Genomic DNA, 23080 nt, shown 5'->3' with positions numbered 1-23080 from the left:
GTAAAGCTAGAATCAAACCACTCACCTCAATTCGGAAAAGTTCGATTTTTGCCTCGAAAAACGTCACTCTCCGAAAATTGTGCAATCCTTCTTTTCAACAGCCCAATCGTCTCCTATTTACCATTTAAGACCTTAGAAATCAATATTTCTATTTTTCCTCAATTTTCTCCATTTTTCTTCATTTTTAAACCTTTCTTACCTTTGGAAATTCATAAAAAATACGTAACATCAAGTTTCACCAAATATTTTTCCATGATAATTCCTAAAATAATTTTAACAAAATTATAAAATTAATTTTAGAGAAAAAGCCTACCTCACGCGCCACCCAGGGACTCGGCGAGTGAAGCCCACACGCGACCGGTGCAGTCGTCTTCTCCGGACTTCTTCTTCGGCTCCGGCGATCTTCGATGCTCCAAATGACTATAAGGCCTGAAAGAGCTCGTCGAGGCGACCACAGTGGTGCCTTCAATCCTCGGAAAAAGTCGCTGGAAAAGGCTTTAAAAGCCAGTTGCAGGCCTCAGCTCCGGTGAGCCCGATTTTTCGACCGAAGCTCTAAAACCCCACTTAACCTACACCAATCGACTCCAAATGCTCCAGAAACGATCCTCACAACACAAAGAACAAAAGCCCCTTATCCCAGAAGCTCAATTCGGCCTAAAATGAGAGAAATTTCGCTCGATTTGAATTTCAAACTCTCGGCCATCTACCCTTTTTATACTCGTTTTCGAAGCCGATTTCCATCAAATCTCGGTTGATCTTATCCCCTTATCCTCAAATCTAGCCTCCAAACCAATCAAAAAGCTCCAAATCACGAGCTATAGCCTTCGAAAAATCCGGCCAAATCGGTGGTCACCTCTGCAATTAATACCGGTCACCTTGATGCTTTTTCCGGCCAATAGCATGCTCCAATGGTTCCATCATCGCCTGGAGACTACCCTAGAGTCTCCGGGCGACCTTCCCGACGCCTTAGAGGCGGCTGTCGGCAACCACAGGCGGCCGGTCGGTTTCCCACTTGAAAATTTTATTTTTTTTGCATTTTAGCCCCCAACAATCTTCTAAATGCATTTCCTCCCAAACCTTGATGCCCCTAAACTTCTCATTAATTCCTTGACTGCCCTCAAGTTCTAAACTATTCATTTCCCTCAAGAATTTCTAGAAAATTCGTCGTTTCGATCTCCCTCGAATAGTTTACAAAATCTGCACTTTTGCCCGGATGCCCCTAATTGCGTGTTTTTGACTTCAAACCTTCGGGAATCTCTTGGTTTTGACAAATATTGCTTATTTGAACAATTTTACCTTTATCAACTTGCTTTGACTTAGTCTCTCACCTTACGTTTTCGTTTTGAATATTACACGTAGGCCCGAAACTATAATAAATGCCATTTTGACCTCGTAAATTCCAAAAACACTCTTAATATTAAATATTGGGTATTACACTATCTCTCTCTCAGTTCTCCCTAATCTCCCTCTCTGTTCTTTTCTTCCCTAATTCCCTCCCATTTCTTCTGATCTAACTCCCCCAATTCCTTCCAATTACCTTTTAAACCTGTCATGAACCCTAGGTCCATGACAATTGACATCAGACCAGTCAATTCTTGGCTATGATTTCAATCGATTCTAGATTGTGACCTTGGCAATTCTTATCCGCAACACGAAGGCTAGGTGAGTCCAACAATGATTCCAACGAGTATAGGAAATTGTTGAAGGAGGTTTGACTTGAGGCAAACAACGCTTGCAATTCGCCACTCCTAGAATCAGTTTCGGAAGCAATTCAAAAGCGATTTAGGAAGTTGAGCTACAAACAACTCTTGGCTATGAGATCGATAAGTCTCATTCGACAATTGAGAGGCGGAGCAATTCCGGCAAAGGATGATTCCGTTGAACATCCTTCACCTTTGATTCCTTCTGCTTGTGCAATTCCTACTTCTGGTGAGTGTCAACTCAGAACTAAAGGAGAAGTAAGAGGATTGGCTCTCAATTAAGACTATGGTAATTTTGTTAGGAATTGAAGTCGAGCAAGCCAGGCAGTTCCAATTGATTTTTGGCAAAATTCCTTAGCCGTGACAAAAATGATGGACTCTAGCTACTGCAGTCACGATTCAAGAAGGCGACCTCAGAGCAATTTGCGATCCAAGGAATCAATTTCAGAAGTAGGTCCAGTGTATCCAATTCCTGTATTCCAAGCAATTTTCGATCGATTCCTAGCAACAACAGAAACCTATCGTATTGTCAAAAAGAGTAAGTCCCGAGCGATAGGAAGTAATCATGGAGTGGAATATGGCGAATAGAACTAGGATGAAGCAAATGGAGACGCAGCTGCAACAAGTGACATCGACAGTAACGAATATATAGAATCGGATAGGGGCATTAGACAATTCGGTGGAGAGACGAATCAAAAGAGCCATGAATTTGTGGCATGAAGAGAGCAGGATGCAGAATGCCAGGCTGGAAGATCAAATGCAGGAGCAGAGTCAAGCTCTTCGAGACTAGATACAGCAATTCAAGCTTGGTACACAAAACTAAGGTCTGCTTTGCAAGATTGGGGTTTCATAAGAGTTGTTTCTGATGCTTTTTTGTTTATTAAAAGGACCTCCAAGTATGTGTTGTTTATTTTGGTATATGTGGATGATATTCTTGTTACAGGGTTTGATTCTATAGCTCTTCAAGCTTGTATTCAAGATCTGGATACTCACTTTGCCCTCAAGACTCTAGGATCTGCCAATTACTTCCTAGGTGTCGTGTACCTAAGGGGAGTAACTGTAATAAGGGCATAGGGCTATAATAATCTGCATGGTAGTTGAGTTTTAAATTTGAATTTGGGAGCGGCAACCGTTATTGGCGCAAGCTTCCCGCGAGGGACAAGTATAAAAACACGATCCCGGCTCAATTGTAAGGCATCCAACAGAATTGAATTGCCTCTTTCTCAAATTTCCCCATAAATTTCTCCCTCTCCCCCTCTTTCTTCACAATCCTTCTCCCTTAAATTCTCAAATTCCCCTTCCTTCTCCTATTCTTCCCGCCAAGTTCTCCTCTAAATACAGGAGAATTCCCCTGGCCGGATCAAAAATCCAACAAATTGGTATCAGAGCATCGTTCCTGGCTCAAGAATTTAGACAAATCCCAGGCAATGGCGGACAACACTCGCATGAAGCAAATGGAAATGCAGCTCTAGCAGGTGATGACCACGATGTTGGATATGCAAGCACGAGTGGGATCCATGGAGGATGCGATCGGCTTAGTGGTTGATAAGAAGTTGGAGGAGGCCTCGGATCGGTTGCACGAGGATATGCACAATTAGATGAGGAGATGAGGGAACAGAGTAATAAGCTGCGTGATTAGATGCAACAATTTATGCTCATGTTTTCAAGCCAGGCTCAAGTGAAGATGTCCTCGGATTTTCCCCCACAAGAAAGGATGGATCTAATTCTGCCAAGAGTTGGCACTAGCCATAGGGTGGTCGGGTCATCGGAGGTGGAGATTGATCTAGCAACGGTTTGGGAAAATGGGGTGGAGAGGAGGCCGTAAGTTCAGGTAAATTCCACTCACTCCAATTTTCCAATTCCGAAGTTGGAGTTGGCGGTGTTTGATGAATCAAAGCCACGCTAGTGGATTCGAAGATGTGAGAAGCTATTTAGCATTCATCAAGTGACAGATGAACAGAGAGTGAATTTGGCAGTGGCCTACCTAAACGATGTAGGAGACGTATGATGAGAACCAGAAAAAAAAAAAAAACCACTAAGACTTTTATTCAATTCACCAACTCAATTAGATTACAAGAAAAAAAAAATTGGGCATTCGAGAGAACCTTAACTCTCCCTAAGAACTTAATCCAAAAATCTTTCTTACCCCCTACCAATTTCTCCCCCCTCTACATATTCCCTTCCCTCTTCCTCAACCAAATTCGGTTTCGCACTTGCTGGGTTGTTACACAACCCAACGATTTTCCCACTCTACCCCTATGCACATGGCTAGCTGGCTGGCAACAGCCAGCCAATTTACAACCCTACCCTTGCCCCTTGGACCTTCACCTTGTCCTCAAGGTGGAAAAATGGAAATTGCCACTGGATCAAGTGGTAAGGCTCTCAAGTAGCTTCCAATGGGTGTAGCCCCTTCCATTATATGAGCACCTCTAATCCCCGTAAGTTCTTCTCGGCTCCTGGCTGAACTCCAAGCACTACCTCAGGTTCCACTAGCATCTCAAGGTCTTTATTCAGCTGTCGAGGAATCTCCACATTAGCTTCCAATGCCCCTCTTGCCTCCCGTAGTTGGGACACATGAAATACAGGATGGATTGGGCAATACGGTGACAGTATCAGCTTATAAGCTACCAGACCTACCTCCTTCTCAATTCCAAATGGACCATAATATCAGGTAGCCAACTTTTCATATGATTTATGTCGATATGGCCTTAATTTCAAATAAACCAAGTCTCCTCCTTTGTACTTCACCTCCTTTTCAGATCTGCTCCCTTCTTCATCACTGCTTGTGCTCTCATCAATTGTGCCTTCAATTCCTCAAGGATTAAATCTCTCTCAATCAGCTGCTCCTCCACAATTGAAACAGGGGTAGTTCCCTTCTCAAACCTCAATAAGGGTGGTGGTTCTCACCCATACATAGCTTGAAATGGAGTCACCTTGGCAGTAGTGCGGTAGGAGGTATTATACCATAATTCAGCCCAAGGTAGGAAACAAAACAGCGTAGGTAGGTTTCTAAAGTCCAGTTAAATACCTCAGTTTGCCCATCCGTTTGAGGGTGATAGGATGTGCTTCTGTTAAGTTTGGCACCTTGTAGTCAGAACATCTCCTCTCAAAATATGCTCATTAAAATTTTGTCTCTATCCAATACGATGGACCTTGGCATTCCATGAAGCCTCACCACTTCCTTAAAAAAAATTCTTGCCAAACTCCCCAACTATAAACGGGTGTTTAAGGCCAATGAAATGCCCGTACTTACAAGTCTATCCACCACCACCAAAATTGAATCCATCTTGCCAGACTTTGGCAATCCCTCAATGAAGTCCATAGCAATGTCATCCTAAATTTTCCCCCGATGCTAATGCCATAGATTTATTTTGTTGGTAAACTGAGCAATCACTTACATATCGATATATATCCCTTTTCATTCCCTGCCAACAAACATTTGCTGCCACCCTCTTGTAAGTTTTTAAGAATCCTGAGTTTCCTCCTATACTTCATCGTGCCTCTCATAAGTAACAATGGAATGAGAGTGGATCCCTTGGGTAAATACAGTCTTCCCTTGTAAAGGAGATGGTTGTCCACCAACTGGAAGTTAGGGTGTGAAGTAGGATCAGCTTGAAGCTCATAGATAATTCCTTGCAATCTTTCATCTGCCTTTACCTCACTAGCTAACTTATCCATTTGGACCACTTTAGGCACTGTTAAAGCCATTATTGTTGCTGGGTGGCAGATTTGTGACAGCCATCAGCAGCTTTATTCTCCAAACCTGACCGATATTGTATCTCAAATTAGAACCCCATCAATTTCACCATCCATTTCAAGTATTCCGAACCTACTGTTCCATCAAGTATTTGAGACTTCTTTGATCTATTCGAACCACAAACTTCCTATCTAACAAGTAATGCCTCCATTTTTGCACAGCAAACACTATGGCCATCAGTTCCCTCACATAAACAGATGCTTTCCTCCCTAATTGACTGAAAGCAAGACTGAAATAAGCAATAGGCCTTGCCCTTGCATTAATACAGCCCCCATACCTTGTCCCGAGGCATCAGTCTCAATGACGAAGGGCTTCCCAAAGTCTACAACAACAACAACAACATATCCAGCCTTTATCCCACTATATGGAGTCGGCTACATGAATTCTAGACTTTCATGTATTTCTGTCTTTTGTCATATCTTCATTGAAATCTACACACTTCATATCAAACTTTAATGTCTCTCCCAAAGTCTTCTTAGGTCTGCCTCTACCTTTTTTTTTGACTAATTGTTCCATTTCATCAACTCTCCTCACAAGAGCGTCTCTTGGTCTCCTATTCACATGACCAAACCATCTTAGTCTAGTCTCTCTCATCTTCTCCTCTATTGGCACTACTCCTACCTTATTACGAATAACTTCATTTCTAATTTTATCTTTTCTTGTATTGCCGCACATCCATCTTATCATCCTCATCTCCGCTACGCTCGTCTTTTGCTCATGCTGGTATTTGACTGCCCAACATTCTGCGTCGTACAACAAAACTAGTCTTATAGCTGTCCTATAGAATTTTCCTTTCAGTTTAATGGGATTTTACCATCACATAACACCCCCGATGCATTTCTCCATTTTAGCCAACCTGCCTTAATTCTATGTGTGACATCCTCGTGAATTTCTCCATCTTTTTGAATCACTGATCCCAAATATCGAAAATGATATTTTCTTTGTAAGATTTGGTCTTCCAATTTTATTATAACATCATCCACTCTTGCATTCTTACTAAATTTACATTCCATATATTCTGTTTTCTTTCTGCTTAATTTAAATCCCTTATATTCTAAATTGTTTCTCCATAACTCAAGCTTAGTGTTCACTCCTTTTGTTTCATCCACCAACACTATGTCGTCTGCAAATAGCATACACCATGGCACCTCTGTCTGAATATCTTTAATGAGTTCATCCATTACTAAAGCAAATAAGTATGGACTTAGTGCAAAACCTTGATGCAATCCTATTGTAATTTTAAACGGTTCAGTATCCCTTCGCATGTTCTGACCCTTGTCTCTGCACTATGATACATGTCCTTAAGGGCTTGTATATAGGCTATTCGGACTCCTTTCTTCTCTAAAACCCTCCATAATACTTCTTTAGGGACCCTATCATAGGCCTTTTCTAGATCTATAAACACCATATGTAGGTCTTTCTGATACTTCCGATACCTTTCCATTAGGCGTCTCAGTAGGTATATAGCTTCCATTGTTAACCTACCAGGCATGAAACCAAACTAATTTTCCGAGATCTCTGTTTCTTTTCTGAGCCTCTGCTCTATTACTCTCTCCCAAAGTTTCATGGTATGGCTCATTAAATTAATTTCTCTGTAATTTTCACAATTTTGAACATCTCCTTTGTTCTTATATATAGGGACCAAAGTACTCTTCCTCCACTCATCTGGCATCTTTTTTGATTTAAGAATCGCGTTAAATAATTTCGTTAGCCAAGAGATGCCCTCTTCTCCCATGCATTTCCATGCTTCTATTGGTATATTATCTGGTCCCTACCACCTTATGATTTTTCATCTTTTTTAATGCTTGTCTTATTTCATTTAGACTTATGCGTCGATAAAATGTAGAACTCACGTTCCCTTCGGAGTTACTAAGATGTCCCAACCTAACTCTTGTGTCGTCATTATCATTGAATAATTTTGTGAAATACTCATTCCATCTCTCCTTAATCGCTCCCTCATTCACTAATACATTTTGATTTTCATCTTTTATGCATTTCACTTGATTTAAATCCCTTGTTTTTCTTTCTCTTGCTTTAGCTAATTTATATATATTCCTTTCTCCATCTTTTGTATCAAGTCGTTCATATAGATTCTCGTATGCTTTTGACCTTGCTTCACTAACAGCTTTTTTTGCTACCTTTTTTGATTCTTTGTAATTTTTTTGATTTTCTTCATTGTCACACTAATATACAGCCTTATAGCAATTTTTTTTATTTTTTATTCTCAATTGTACTTCTTCATTCCACCACCAAGACTCCTTAAGGTTAGGGACTCTACCATTTGTCTCTCCAAGCACTACTTTTATTGTGCTTCTCAGGGCATTAGCCATTTCTCTCCACATTTGGTTTGTTTATCCTTCTCAATTCCATTCTCTTCTACCCCTTAATTTTTCTTTGAAGATTAATTGTTTCTCCCATTTTAAATCCCACCACCTAATTCTTAAATTTTGTTTTATGTGATTTTTTCTCTTCCAATTTCTTACTTGGACGTCAAGTACTAGAAGTCTATGTTGAGTAGTCAAACACTCTCCCGGTATCACCTTACAATCCCTACAACATACCCGGTGCTCTTGTCTCATGAGAAAATAATCTATTTGGGTGCTTGATGTGACATTTTTATATGTGATTAAGTGTTCGTCCCGTTTTTTGAACCTAGTATTGGTTATGATAAGCCCATATGCCATTGCAAAATCTAGAATAGACTTACTCTAATTATTAATTTCCCCGAATCCATACCCTCCATGTACCTCTCTATAGCCGTTTCCGTCTCTACCCACGTGACCATTTAAGTCACCTCCTATAATCACTTTCTCTCATCTTAGTATCATTTGTATGAGTCCCTCTAGGTCCTCCCAGAATTTTGCTTTTATCTCCTCACCTAACCTCGCTTGTGGTGCATATGTACTAAAGATATTCATAGTCATTCTTCCTAGAATAACCTTCACCATAATAATCCTATCCCCTATTCTCTTTATATCCACTACCTCATCTACTAAGCTTTTATCCATAATAATCCTCACTCCATTTTTTGCTCGATCATTTCCTGTGTACCATATTTTATATCCATTTTCTGGCAAACTTTTTGCTTTTTTCCCTACCCATCTTGTCTCTTGAAGGCACATAATATTAATCTTTCTCTTAATCATCACATTTACCACTTCCATAGCTTTGCCTGTTAATGTTCCTATGTTCCATGACCCAATCCTTAATCTATGATTTTGTTTTTGACTTTGACTTTGACTTTGAATTTGATTTTGATTTTATTTTTTGTTTTGGTTTTGATTTGATTTTGATTTTGATTTTGGACTAACTTCTTTACCCACATCCGTCCAAGCAAATGCGGGAACCCTTGCTCATTTGTCACTACATCCGGGCGCTGATGCAGCGGCCCTAGCTCACTTGACACTACATGCGGGCAATGTAGCGCATCGCTCTGAAGGGTTCGCTATGAAGGGCTTCCCAAAGTCTGGCAAGGCTAAAACAGATAGGGATACCATTTTAGCCTTAAGTTGCTGGAAGGCCTGCTCGGCTGCCACATCCCAAAAGAAGTTGTTCTTCCTTAATCTATCCCAAAAGAAGTTATTCTCCCTTAATCTCTCCATTAGAGGCATTGCTAACTTGCCATAATCCCTCACAAAGCGTCTATAATACCCCATGAGGCCAAGGAACCCCCTCAATTCCTTTACTGATGTAGGAGTAGGCCACTCTAACATAGCTTGTACCTTACTTCGATCGACTGAAACCCCATGATGAGATATAATATGGCCTAAATATTCAATTTTCAGTTGTCCAAACACACACTTCTTCCTATTGGCAAAGAGCTAGTTGTCCACTAGTACCTTTAAGACACAACGTAAATGTTGTGCGTGCTGTTCAAAATCCCTACTATACACCAATATGTCATCGAAGAATACCAACACAAAACGCCGCAAATATTCTCTGAAAACGTCATTCATCAATGATTGAAAGGTGGTTGGCGCATTCGTTAGCCTGAATGGCATTACTAGAAACTCGTAATGCCCTTCATGAGTCCTGAAAGCACTCTTGGGAACATCCTCAAACTTGACTCTAATCTGATAGTAACCAGATTTCAAATCAAGCTTGGAGAAGACCTTGGCACCATGCAACTCATCAAGTAACTCCTCTATCACGGGAATGGGAAATTTATCCGATATAGTAACCTTGTTCAAAGCCTTATAGTCCGCACAAAAACGCCACCCTCCATCCTTCTTCTTTACCACCAACATCGGACTTGAAAATGGGCTAAAACTAGGCTGTATAATTCCAGCAACTAGCATCTCCCCCACCAACTTCTCAATTTCATTTTTTTACAAATAAGGGTATCAGTAGGCCTTACACTAACCAGTGTGGCTCCCAAAACCAGATTGATGGTATGATCCTTCCTCCTGCAAGATGGCAGCCCCTCCAATGTAGAGAAAACCCTCTCAAACTTAGCCAACACCCCCCTTAGCATCACTGGAGCTTCCTTTTGAACTTCTTTGATCTCTGCCGCCATGGTTCCCAATTCTAACAGCATTCCTTCCCATTATCCTTAAAGGCCTTCACCATCACCTTCAAAGACACCAAGGTCTTGCTCAAGCTAGGGTCCCCTTGCAATGTTACTGTTATGCCTCCTATCTGAAATTTCATTGTGAGGGCCTTCCAATCCACATTCATTTTTCCAACAGCTGTTAGCCACTTCATTCCCAAAATCACATCTGAGCTCCCCAAGTCCAGAGGTAAAAAATCCTCTACAATTTGCAGATTTTGGAGATTAAGCTTCACTCCTTTGCAAATTCCAACCCCTTGCACTGCCATTTCAATTCCCATAATTACCCCATATCCTATTGTTTCCTCCCTTGGTAAAGCCAACTACTGCACCAGCTCGGTTGCTATAAAGTTATGAGTTGCCCCTCTATCGATAAGCACCACTACCGGCTGCCCCTCTATGTCCCCTTTGAGCTTCATAGTTTGTGGTATAGTCAATCCAACTACAAAATTCATGGAGAGCTCAATGACCTCCCTCCCTTGCCCCGGCTCTCCTACTACCTCTTCCAACGTTTCTCCCTCATCTACCTCCTCTTCTACCTCTTCATCATATATCATCATCACTTGCAACTCTTTATTTCTACATTTGTGGCCAATAGTATACTTCTCATCACATCGAAAACATAGGCCCTTATCCCTTTTTTCCTTCCACTTAGCCTCGTTAAGCCGTTCGAAAGGGTGGGTTACTCCCTCTCCCATTGGCATGTGGTCAATATGGGTTAAGAGGACTAACCATCGTCGGTTTTGTGGGTTGTCGTGAGGGTGGCAAAATTTCCCCCGCTGATAAGTCGAAATTGGATTCAGCATGGCTTGTCCTTTTTTCAAACCTGATCCAACCGTGCCTCCCCGAACCACCTAATTCCGCTCCTCTATACGTTGAGCTAAATCCATCATCTGCTCCAAACCCCTTGGCCTCAACACCCTCAACTCGGCCTTAACATCAAGTCTTAAACCATTTATGAAATGCCCTTTCAGCATGGCTTCTGACATGTTTTCAAGGGGCGATGCCAATGTCTTGAAGCATTGGTGGTACTCCATGACAGTTCCCTTTTGTCAGAGGGTTAAAAACCGCTCTTCAACGAAGCCTTCTTGGGTGGGTCAAAAGCGACTCCTCAACAGGAACTTTAAGTCCTCCCAATTCCTCACCCTTCACCACTTTTCCTCCCATTGGAACCACAAAAGTGCAACAGCCTCCAAACATAGTGTTGTTGTATCCATCTTCTCCTCATCAGTCAACCCATTCACCGCAAAGTACCGTTCGACTCAAAATATCCAGCCGTCCGAATCTTCACCTTCGAAGAAGGGCATCTCAAACCGACGCCCTCGAATCTCCAGTCACCAACTTGCATCAGAACCACCTGCTTCAGCTTGTCGTACTCCTATTTCCAGCGTCGCCTCGAAATCCTGAATGAATTCCGGAGGCTAGCCTCCCAACTTCTCCTTGTTCTTCCTCTCTCATTCCTGCTCTTCCCACCTCGTTCTCATCCAAGCGAATTGTTCCAACAAGTTCGCGACATTCTTCTCCACCGATTGAACCTCACCCCTCATGGCATCAACTCTCTCTTGCATGCCTTCCATACTCCCTTCCAATTCACTTACTCGGTTCGCTAAGTTCACCATTAGGATCGGTGATGCTCTGATACCAAATTGATGAGAACTAGAAAAGAAAATCACTGAGACTTCTATTCAATTCATCAACTCAATCAGATTACAAGAAAAAAAAAAAAAAATTGGGCATTCGAGAGGCCCTTAACTCTCCTTAAGAACTGAATCCAAAAATCTTTCTTACCCCCGACCAATTTCTCCCCTCTCTACATATTCTCTTCCCTCCTCCTCAACCGAATTCGGTTTTGCACTTGCTAAGTTGTTACACAACCTAGCGATTTTCCCACTCTACCCCTACGCACATGGTTGGTCGTTATGCCAGCCAGCCAATTTACAACACTGCCCCTACCCCTTGGACCTTCTTTGATACATCCAGTGAACCAGGGGCCTATCAACGTATGGTTCCAAGGGTGGTCAAGGGTGAGGAGTGAGTACAATTGGGATGATTTCGTTAATGGTCTGTGTAAAAGGTTTGGCGAGAAGAGAACTATGGACATAGTGGAGGAATTTAACAAGATGAAGTAGAATGGATCGATGCAGGAGCACCAACTCAAGTTCGAAGAATTGAAGTCCCTTATGATCACTAGAAACCCTTACATCACCGAAGAATACTCCGTGTCAAGTTTTGCCAGTGGCCTAAGTGAGGAACTTAGATCCGCGGTGAAAAAGACAAGGCTAAGGATAGTGCAAGAAGCGGTGGAGAGTGCACTTCTTCAGGAGTTGAATGTAGAAGCCATGATGAGGAAGTAGAGGAACCAAGGCAAAGGAGAAAGTTATGGCATATCACCCTCTCAAGGAAGATTGCAAGGGAAGGAGACATACAGGCCGGGAACAGGGCCCAGATTCCAGGCCCTGCCACCTCCTGCTCTTGTAGGGCAACAAGGGGGAAGAATGATGGATCAACAGAGACCACTAGGGCTCTGCTATAGGTGCAGGGACAAGTACTTCCCAGGACACCAATGCAATAAGCAGCTACTTCTATTAGAAGGAGGTGAGATAGAAGAAGGGGCAGATAAGGAAGTTGTGGTTGAGGTGAATGAATGGGAAGAAGAGGATAACGAAGCCATTTCATTGCATGCTATTAAGGGAGTTGCTAGCAGCAAGATCATAAGGTGGAGGGACAGGTTTTGGAATGTACTCTCATGGTTTTTGATTGATAATGGAGTACCCATAGTTTCATTGACGAGGGTACAGCTAAGAAGATGAACTGTGAACTCTCTAGTACACAGCCCCTATTTGTGACAGTAGCTAACGAAAGTAAGGTGATGAACAGGTCAGCATATTTGGGGTTTTGCTGAACCATGCAGGGGGAAACTTTTGAGGCTGATCTAAGGCTACTTAAACTTGGGGGATGTCAAATCGTTTTGGGGGTTAACTAGATGAAAGGGGCAAGCCCCATCAGCTTCAACTTCAACAAGATGGAAGCCATCCTAGCAAAGGAAAGGAAGAGAGTAACCCTACAAGGGAATGTTGAATGCGAGGCCTGCAAGATGATCAAGGGGAAATGGCTAAAGAAGCTACTCGGATACAAACTCTCCCAAGTGGCTCAATTATTTTCTATTAAGTCGAGGGAGGAATTGGAGGAAGAAGGGGATTAGCATGGGCAATGTCGTATGATGGCAAGCTAGCAATCAGACCACATCCCCGTGGAAGGTACACGAACTAGACTCCTTAGATACACTATTGATTGAATTCCAAGACCTGTTTGTAGAACCTAAGGACCTTCCCCCTAAAAGACCCTTTGATCACTCTATCTCATGAATATCTGGTTCTATAGATACCCTCCCAAACTCAAAACTGAAATTGAAAAATTAGTCAAGGAAATGCTGGACCACTCTACCATTCATCCCAACAGAAGCCCCTTTGCTTCACCTGTCCTTCTAGTTAAAAAAAAGGATGGGACCTAGCGGTTTTGCATTGATTATCGCCAGTTGAACTCTATCACAGTTAAAGACAAATTTCCAATCCCAATTATTGAGGACCTTTTAGACGAACTAAGCCATGCCTCAGTGTTCTCCAAGCTAGACCTAAGGTCTAGATATCACCAAATGCAGATGAACCCAACTAACATTTCCAAGACAACCTTTAAAACCCATCATGGACATTACAAGTTCACTATAATGTCATTTGGATTAACTAATGCACCAGCTACCTTTCAAGCCCTGCCCTAATGAACCATATCTTTAAATCTTATCTCAGAAAATTCATATTGGTGTTCTTTGATGACATTTTTGATTTACAGCCCTACCTTCTTTCAACACCTAGAACACCTTAGGACTGTATTCCAAGTCCTATGATTCAATCAATTGTGTATCAAGAGGTCCAAATGTTCCTTTGCCCAGAAACAAGTGGAGTACCTCGGGCATGTGATTTCTAGTGCTAGAGTTAGCACGAACCCTAAGAAGATAGAGGCTATGCTTACTTGGCCCAAACCAGTTAATGTCAGGGCCCTAAGGGGGTTTTTGGGGTTAACCGACTATTATAGGCACTTTGTGAGGAATTATGGGATGATTAGAAAACCCCTGACCGAATTGTTAAAGAATGATGGGTTTAGGTGGGATGATAAGGCCAAGGCAATATTTGTTCAGTTAAGACAAGCCATGGGTGAGGTACCTGTTTTGGGGCTACCAGACTTTAACAAGTCGTTTGTTTTGGAGACGGATGCCAGTGGAACAAGAGTGGGAGTTGTATTAACACAAGAAGGCAGGCCCTTAGCCTTCCTTAGTCAGCCATTGGCCCCAAGACACCGAGGCCTCAGTACATATGACAAGGAGTAGCTGGTTGTGATATGGCAATAGACGAATGGAGGCACTATTTAGAAGGGGGACAGTTCATTATCAAGACCGACCATGAAAGCCTAAAATTCCTTCTACAACAAAGGTTGCACACCAATTTACAAAGGAAGGGTATGGCCAAGTTAATGGGGTTGAATTACGTGATTCAATTCAGGAGGGGGAAAGAAAACGTGGTTCCAGATGCCTTGTCAAGGTGTCATAAGGAAGGGTCCAATGCAGCCATCAATGCCTTGGTCTTGGATTGGTACCAAGAAGTGGCAGTAAGCTATGACAGAGGGTCGTGGACAAGGGAACTAATCGAGCAGTTGAGCATTGACAGCAATAGTAGGCAAGGATACACTTACCACTAATAGGCTGATTAGATACCAAGGAAGACTAGTGATTGGGGATTGCGAGTCCCTGAAGGGCAAAATACTACAGACCGTGCATGATTCACCCCTTGGGGGGTACTCTAGGATTTAGAACACCTACCGGAAGGTGAAACAGGTGTTCTACTAGCCTAGCCTAAAGAAATTGGTGATGGAGTTCGTTTTGAGGTGTGACACGTGCAAGAAGTATAAGCATGAGTTAATAGCAAGACCTAGACTTCTCCAACCCCTCGGTGTCCCCAACCAAGCATGGGCTAATATTACTATGGATTTTATAGAGGGCATGCCCACATCTGAAGGAAAGAATTGTGTTTTGGTGGTGGTAGATAGGCTAACCAAATACAGCCATTTCCTCGGCTTGTCTCACCCCTTTAATGCACAAGAAGTGGCCAAGCTCTTCCTAGACAGTGTGGTAAAATTGCATGGAGTGCCCCAAACAATTGTATCTGAGAGGGACAAGGTGTCTACTAGTTTGTTTTGCAAGAGCTCTTAAGGTCCCTAGGCTCCAAACTCCACATGTCCACTGCCTATCACTGGAAAACTGATGGGCAATCCGAGAGGGTCAACCAATGCCTTGAAACGTATTTGAGATGTTTTTGCTTTATGCAACCTAGAAGATGGCACAAATGATTATCCTTGGCCCAATGGTGGTACAACTCCAACCACCACCGATCCATCAACATGACCCCCTTTGAAGCGATGTATGGTTACAAGCCTAAGATTCTACCAACCATCGAGGAACCAACATTAGTGGCAACCGTGGATGCCTATTTGCAGCGTAGGCAACACACTTTACAAATTCTAAAGACGGAATTGGCTAAGGCCAAAAACCGGATGAAACAGTTGGCAGATAAGAAAATAAGTGAAAAGGAGTTTGAGGAAGGGGAGCAAGTGTATCTCAAGCTCAACCTACCTCACTTGAAGTTCCTCTCTAAGCATCCGGTTACCAAACTTAGCCCCAAATTCTATGGCCCCTACCCAATCATTGCAAGAGTGGGATGGGTAGCTTATAGGCTCCAACTACCGGAGGGAACACAAATCCATCATGTGTTCCATGTGTCCCTCCTAGTCAACGGGAACCCAGACGATCGGTCAAGCCCTCCCACCTCTCCTCAGTAAAGAAGAACCCTTAGCCACGCCAATAGCCATTCTTGACATAAGGATGACCTATCAGCAAAGGGCTCCTCTAACCCAAGTACCAATGCCCTTGACAATAACACTTAGGAGTACCTACTAGATCTCCTCCAACAGTTTCCTAATGCAACCAATTTGCTCTATATTCTTGGGGACAAGAATTAACTCAAGGAAAGGGGAATTATAGTGTACCAAAGGGGAGTACCTGTAATAAGGGCATAGGGCTGTAATAATCTACATGGTAGTTGAGTTCTAAATTTGAATTCGGGAGCGGCAACTGTTATTAGCGCCAACTTCCTGTGAGGGACGAGTATAAAAACTTAGTCCCAGCTCAATTGTAAGGCATCCAACATAATTGAATTGTGACGCAGCGTGTAGCGCGTGTGTGAAGAAAACACACCAAAATAAACCGTTGAAAGAACAAACTTCAATGGCCGAATATTGGCTTTCAAGAAGACGCAAAAACAAAGACTGTTTTGCTAAGAAAACCCAAATAGGTTGCTGAAATTTGATTGAGAAAAACTTGATTACAAATTCTAGATCCTAGGCATATTTATAGTATTTGGCTAATCCAAATCCATCTAATATTTGTAAACAAAATCCAACTAAAATCCTAATAGAAATAAATCCTAAGTAAAAGTCAACTAGAATCCTTATAAAAATAAAACCCTAATCAAACATGAAGTAGAATCCTAAATCAAGTAAAATTCTAAAACTTAAGAAGTATTAAAATAACATGAAATAGAATCCTACAGCAAGTAGAATTCTAAAACTTAAGAAGTATTAAAATATTATCCCGGCATGGTCGGGTCGATTTTGGGCCGGGTCTTGATCGATGACCGCATCAAATTGCCTCTTTCTCAAATTTCCCCCAAAATTTCTCTCTCCCCCTCTCTTTCTTCACGATCCTTCTCCCTCAAATTCTCAAATTCCCCTTCCCTCTCCTATTCTTCCTACCAAGTTCTCCTCTAAATATAGGAGAATTCCCCTTACCGAATCAAGGATCCGACACTAGGGTTTGAAGCTTATAGAAGACTCCACTGGTATATATTTCACTCAATCAAAATATACCTTGGATTTATTGAAAAAGGCAACAATGCAAGATTGCAAACCCTATGCTACACCCATGAATATGGGGGTTTCATTCACTAATGAGGGTGATTATTTTCTGAACCATCCCTCTATAGAACCATCATTGGTTCTCTTCAGTATTTGACATATACTCGGCCAGATATAGCATTTGTGGTGAAAAAGTTGAGTCAGTTCCGATCATGGGTGTCTTTGTAATTAAAGCAAACCTCAAGGGTGATCTTTGTAAATTATTCATTTTACTAACAAATGGGTCACGAACTAGAATTGAACAAAATTAAAGTTGGATAATGCTATTGATAAAATTAAAAGTTTGATCCATAATTAAAGAAATAGAGGTTCAGTTCTCTTTTTTTTTTTCAACTTACCCAAAATAAAAATAAAAAATGATGTTATTTGTAATAAGATTAGAGTAGCTTCAATTTAAGACAAAATGTGTGAGACATGATTAAGATGGTTTGGTCATATAAGAATAAGACTATAAAGGCTTCAATGAGGAGAGTGGATGAAATGAAATACATCTTTAACAAAAGAGGTAGATGAAGATCAAAAAACCTTGGTAGGAAACTCTTAGGTACCATATGAGTTGTAAGTACCTTATAGAGGAATATAATAAAGATAGGAATGGCTAGAGAGCTAGAATTTACGTAGCCAACTCACATAGTGGGATTAAGGCTTAATATATTGTCATTATTATACAAGTCATAGTTATTAAAGATGCTCTATTTTTTTTAACTTATTTTGTAAAGGGAATAGGTTTGGAACATGTGCAAACAAAATTATCCCTTGGAAGTAAAGGACTTAATATGAGAATGCTAGGCATCAACTCATGTTAACAGTCAAAGGTCAGTTTGTGTCATTTTCTTCTTGATAGCAAATAGTTATCTAGCAGCCCATACCAATAATAAGACAATTAATTTACATTGAGTCAAAAATTCATCAAGCAAAAATATTAACCCATCTATCCTATTCTCTTTTAAATTACCAATAATTTGGAGGAGGGGTATCAAAAGTCACACATGAAATGCTAAACAATCACACCAAGGAGTTTTTTTCTTTTTATTTTTGTGTATAAATATAAATTTTCCCAATGGCAGTACAACATGGTTATTACACCATGATAAAACAAAAGCAACATGTCCTTGTTGATATGCAAAATAAGCTGTCTAACTTCACGTGCTGAAAACAAAATTACTTTTTGACATAATCTACAATGATGTAAGCAAACGTAGAGGATTGCTAGTTGCATAGAGAAACTGAAGAACCTGAGTGGCATAAGTTCGCTGGAAAGGGCTCTTTTCTGCATTCAGCTGAAACAAACACATAAAAATAAAAATGTGAACGTCATATCAAACTTAAAAAGGAACATGTATGTTAAAAAGTTGATTCCCTTGAAACGTCGGCCAACAATGGCATCCATATCATTGACTTGCTAAATAATCAACAACAATATATGCCTCAGCTCCAGTCATTAGCTAGCAATAACATTTAGATTTACAAATTGAGCCTCAGTAAATCTCGGAAACAGAAAAAACATAGGAACAACAATATTCAACAAATCAGAGCGAATATCCACAATGCAGCAAACTTTCAAAGCCAGCTAGAATCAGCGAGCTCGTCGGCTCCCCTATCTAACCAGCTCGTCCAGTGCATACAGCTTAAATTAAGTTCAAGTTCTCAAAATTAGTATAGCACCCCAAACCTAGTGAACGAACTGAAATCAGCTCGAAATTCCGATCAATCAGACTTCAATCGCGCATACTACAACTCAAACCAGACAAAACAAGACCAAAACCCTAACTACAGTACAGGACTTGAAATTTAAATTGAGATCTCAAGTCAAACAATTCCTCACATAGGGCTCCAGTGTATCAAAACCTATAATGTCTGGCTCAAAACCACTATCGGAGTGAACAATTTATGTATATGCATATGTGTATATATATATATATAGAGAGAGAGAGAGAGAGGGGGGGGGGAGAGAGAGCGAACGTCTTTGAACTGGATGAGACCGAGGTCGCCGAGATAGGCGACAGTTTGATGGGCGGACTCGATGGGGATGATTAGTTGAATCAGCTGCATCGAATCGGAACGGAGCAGATCCATCGGAGGACAACAGCCTCCTCCGCCACCGTGCTCGGCCATCTTCGCGACTCTTCTTCGATAGTCGTGCCCCTCTCTCTCTCTCTTATCTCTCTCTCTCTCTAATTGTTCTCACGTGTCCTGGCGAGAAGAGAACTCGGATTACTGCTCCACCGCCTTCCCCTTCCACATGAATACTATTATGAATCTCCGTTATTAATTTATATCAATTACGATACCTATTGATTTGATGCTATCAATTACAAAATATTATGTATTGCTGGTTATTTTTCATATATTATTTTATTTTTTATAGTATTCCCATTAATAGATTCCAAAAACCACCTTATGAAATGCTGTAATATTAAAAAAAAATTATACCCACAAATAAATTTTATGAATTGATGTAAGAGGACCGAATTTATAATAGATATATTCAAAATTAATAATAGTTTATAATAATTTATTTAAAATTAACAATAAATTTGGAATTATATATATCAAAGTTAACTATTACCAATTATTATTTATTTTAGATAAGATTATAATAAATTATTATGAATTTTATGATATCACATTAATTTATAAAATTTAATCGTAAATATTACATTTTTGATAATATTATTATATGATTTGTATGTCAGTCAGTGATTGGTAGTTGTAGGTGTCATGTGGCAGCTAACGCAATTTCCTACGCCTTTCGGATCCGCCGTGATTTTTGTTTGATAACAATAATATATGGAATTGCACGTGACCAGAGAGCACGTGCTTGGGAGAATGTCATGTCATGTAGCTGCTTGTGGGCAGTTATTCAAGCCATGGAGGGCACCTTGGCCGTGTGAAATTTTGTCCGAAGGCCGTTGAAAGCATTTTTTAAATTTTGTAAAGAGAAATAATTGTTTATAAAATTTTAAAAATAATAAAAATTGAATTAAACGATCCTAAATATACATTGTCATTTGAACCAGAGAATTCAAAACAAACCGAGAAATGGACATTTTTCTTATCTATAACAATTGGGTTAGTGGGATATAGTTTTTATAATAAAAACATTATTCATGTTAAATGAAGCAACAATAAAAATAATTTAAAATTTTTAAATGGTAAAATACACTCAAATCCCTGTGATTTAGGTTATTGATGAAGATGATTGTTTTGTTGTCGATAAATATTATGTTGTCCAACACGAATTTACAAGGGAGTGTGTGAATCTCACGTCCATTCCCTCTCAATTTCATAATCTTATATTGCAGAATTGAACATTAGAAAAAAAATTTATTAATGAGATGCTGCTATAGTTTATAATTGTTTATAGTAATCTTTGTGATTTAATTTTTTAATAAAACACTCATTTTATTAATTTTTTTGTTAAATTAACATAAATTATGATAGTTAGACAAAAATTCTAATTAAATTCCAATTAAATTAAAACAAATTGTAGCTGAAACACATTACCAACCACGCGCGAGTTTCGGCCACTACCAAAGCCAAATCCATCCCATAATTGGCACAAGACCCATTGGCGATGGAATTTGCCACTAGTGAGTTATAGAATAAAGAAAAATACAGAATTGGCATGACAGAATATTTCATCTTATTTGTTTTCCTCATTGATTTCAATTTTTATTTGATTATATGGTAAAAAAAACTTGATGTCATTGCCATAAATAAAGTCATTAATAAAATTGAAATTGAACCTATCCATGGGTTTGATTTTTTTTTTTTTAAGACAAGATTATATAATTATACAAATTGATAATCTTCAAAAGCCATTGCTTAACAGAATGGGTTATGATGGGAAAAGGTCTGGAGAGAGAGAGCATAAGTAGTGACTTATCTTTTTAATGACAATGTTGCAAAACAATCTATGAAGCCGATTGTCTCTTGTGTCCATTGCTTGAAACAATGGGTCATGGGAAAAGAAAAAAAAAATAATAATAAAGAAGAAGAAATAGTAAGGAGTAAATTTTTAATGACAAAGTCGACAACCATATTTCGGAACCTATTGTCTCTAGTGGTCATTGTCCGAAGCAATGAATTATCGGGAGATAAAAGAGAGAGAAGAGAAAAAATAATGACGAGCAAATTTTTAACAATGGCATAAAAAATTATTTATACCTTTAGTTCTTCCACACCATTGTAGCATTACTTGGGTGATATTTGTTACGAGTGATGTTACTTTTTTTTTTCTTATAATTAGAGATAAATTAACAAAACATTAAATAAAATACATCTTAATTAATGCCATCTCTACTAAAAATAAATGGGAGGGGTGTCTCAACAACAAAATAAAATTATAAGAATTGCTAAAAGTATTTTTAAATTATATGAGTTGTCTAATGAATAATCAAAATCATAAGAAGTCTTAATTGCATTTTACCTTCTTTTTTTTTTCAACTCATTAGGAGATTGAGATGGAACAATGGAGATCAATTAAACCAGGGTCAGATATTGTTTGGAAATGTTATTTATACAAGGAGATAAAAATTTATTTGTGCATGTCAAGGACTCTGCCAAGATTCCGTTGTAGTCTAGTTGGTTAGGATACTCGGCTCTCACCCGAGAGACCCGGGTTCGATTCCCGGCAACGGAATAATCTTTTGCTTTTTCTTCAGTTACCCTTACTAATGCGGCCAGATAGATTTGCTCACTATTATATAGCTACAACAATGTGAAAAAAAAAAAAAGAGCACAAAAGGCGGGCAAATATGAACCACATAATTAAGTCTTGACTTAGCAGATCCGACCAATAAAAGCAATTGTAGCTAGTCCATGGAGAAATTGTAATTAGGGATGGCAATTGCAACTGAATTTATGGGAACCGAACTGAAACTGAATCAGTCAACGCGGTTAAAAATCGTTTGATTGGGTAATGGTTTGGTTCGGGGAAAAATCGAATATTGTTTCAATGGGTATGGTTTAGTTATAGTTTTCACTAAAATCAAACCAAAACCCGAACCGAAATCAAATCGAATGGTAGATAACCGAATCGAACCGAATATATATAATATATTATATATATAATATAATATGTATATATAATATATATTATATACAACCTCGTCCACCTGAGCCCAGCCCACTTGAGACTAGCCCACCCCAGCCCAATTGCCTTGCTTGCAAACCTTTCTCCCCTTTTCTTCTCATTCCTCTCTCAACCTCGCTCTCACTCTTTCTCACCCTCGCTACCTCTCGCTCGTCTGCCCGCTCTCGCCCTTGCTCTCTGCATGTCTCTTGCTCTTGCTCGCCCTCGCTGGATCTCTCTTGCTCTCGCTAGGGCTTGGCCCCTACTCTCGCTTGCCCTCAATCTCTCTCACCCCTTCTGCCTCATTTCTCTTGCTCTTCCGCACGAGCTCGCCAATCGCCCTCGCTCTCTGCATCTCTCTTGCTCTCACTCGCTCTCGCTAGATCTCTCTTGCTCTTACTAGGGCTTGACCCCTCTTACTCTCGCTCGCCCTCGATCTCTCTCACCCTCGCTGCCTCTCGCTCTCTGCCTCATCTCTCTTCATATTAATTTATTTTTTATATTTATAATTTTGTTAGATGGAGTTGGCTCATTCATTTCAGATGGATATGCATCAATTTACGAAGAATATATTAATGTTGTTGATGAAGGTATTAACTTTCGTAGCTAATTTTTTTTAGCTTAAATTACAATTTAATTATGCACATATTAATTTATTGATCTTAACAATTGTAGGTTTGGAAATGTGATTTTATATCCAATAAGTTTTGTAACTTTATGCAAGAATAAGGTAACTTTATTAGAATTTATCTTTATTTGTTGTGAAATTATTAAAAAAATTTATGAATGCTATTTGTCTTTGTTTGTTGATATGGATTAAACTAAAAAAACCATGATTAAACCGAAACCAAACCGAAACCAAATGGTTTGGTTATGGTTTTAAATTTTTAAAACCAAATGGGTAATGGTTTGGTTTTGGTTTTAGTAATTTAAGTTTGATTTGGTTATAGTTTTAGCAAAAACCGAAACCAAATCGA

General features: G+C 39.9%; 1 protein-coding gene and 1 non-coding gene across 2 annotated transcripts in view; one reads left to right on the top strand and one right to left on the bottom strand.

Moving 5' to 3' along the window:
• LOC127802406 (V-type proton ATPase subunit a3) overlaps positions 1-19271 on the bottom strand; it is a 29557-nt gene extending 10286 nt beyond the window's left edge. The window contains exons 1-2 of the mRNA XM_052338238.1: positions 18989-19271; positions 18262-18306 (exon numbers count right to left, since the gene is read on the bottom strand). Of these exons, the coding sequence (XP_052194198.1) occupies positions 18262-18306; positions 18989-19141 (198 nt within the window). The 5' untranslated portion in view covers positions 19142-19271. The remainder of the gene's footprint in view (positions 1-18261; positions 18307-18988) is intronic.
• Positions 19272-21598: 2327 nt separating this feature from the next.
• Positions 21599-21671, top strand: TRNAE-CUC (transfer RNA glutamic acid (anticodon CUC)). The gene has a single exon. It is a non-coding gene; the product is annotated as a tRNA-Glu (tRNA).
• The last annotated feature ends 1409 nt before the right edge of the window (positions 21672-23080 follow it).

The sequence above is a fragment of the Diospyros lotus genome, chromosome 1 (genome assembly GCF_014633365.1).
Source record: "Diospyros lotus cultivar Yz01 chromosome 1, ASM1463336v1, whole genome shotgun sequence".
Taxonomy (NCBI): domain Eukaryota; kingdom Viridiplantae; phylum Streptophyta; class Magnoliopsida; order Ericales; family Ebenaceae; genus Diospyros; species Diospyros lotus.
The sequence above is the reverse complement of the archived record's forward strand: the minus strand, read 5'-3'. Positions and strand labels throughout refer to the sequence as shown.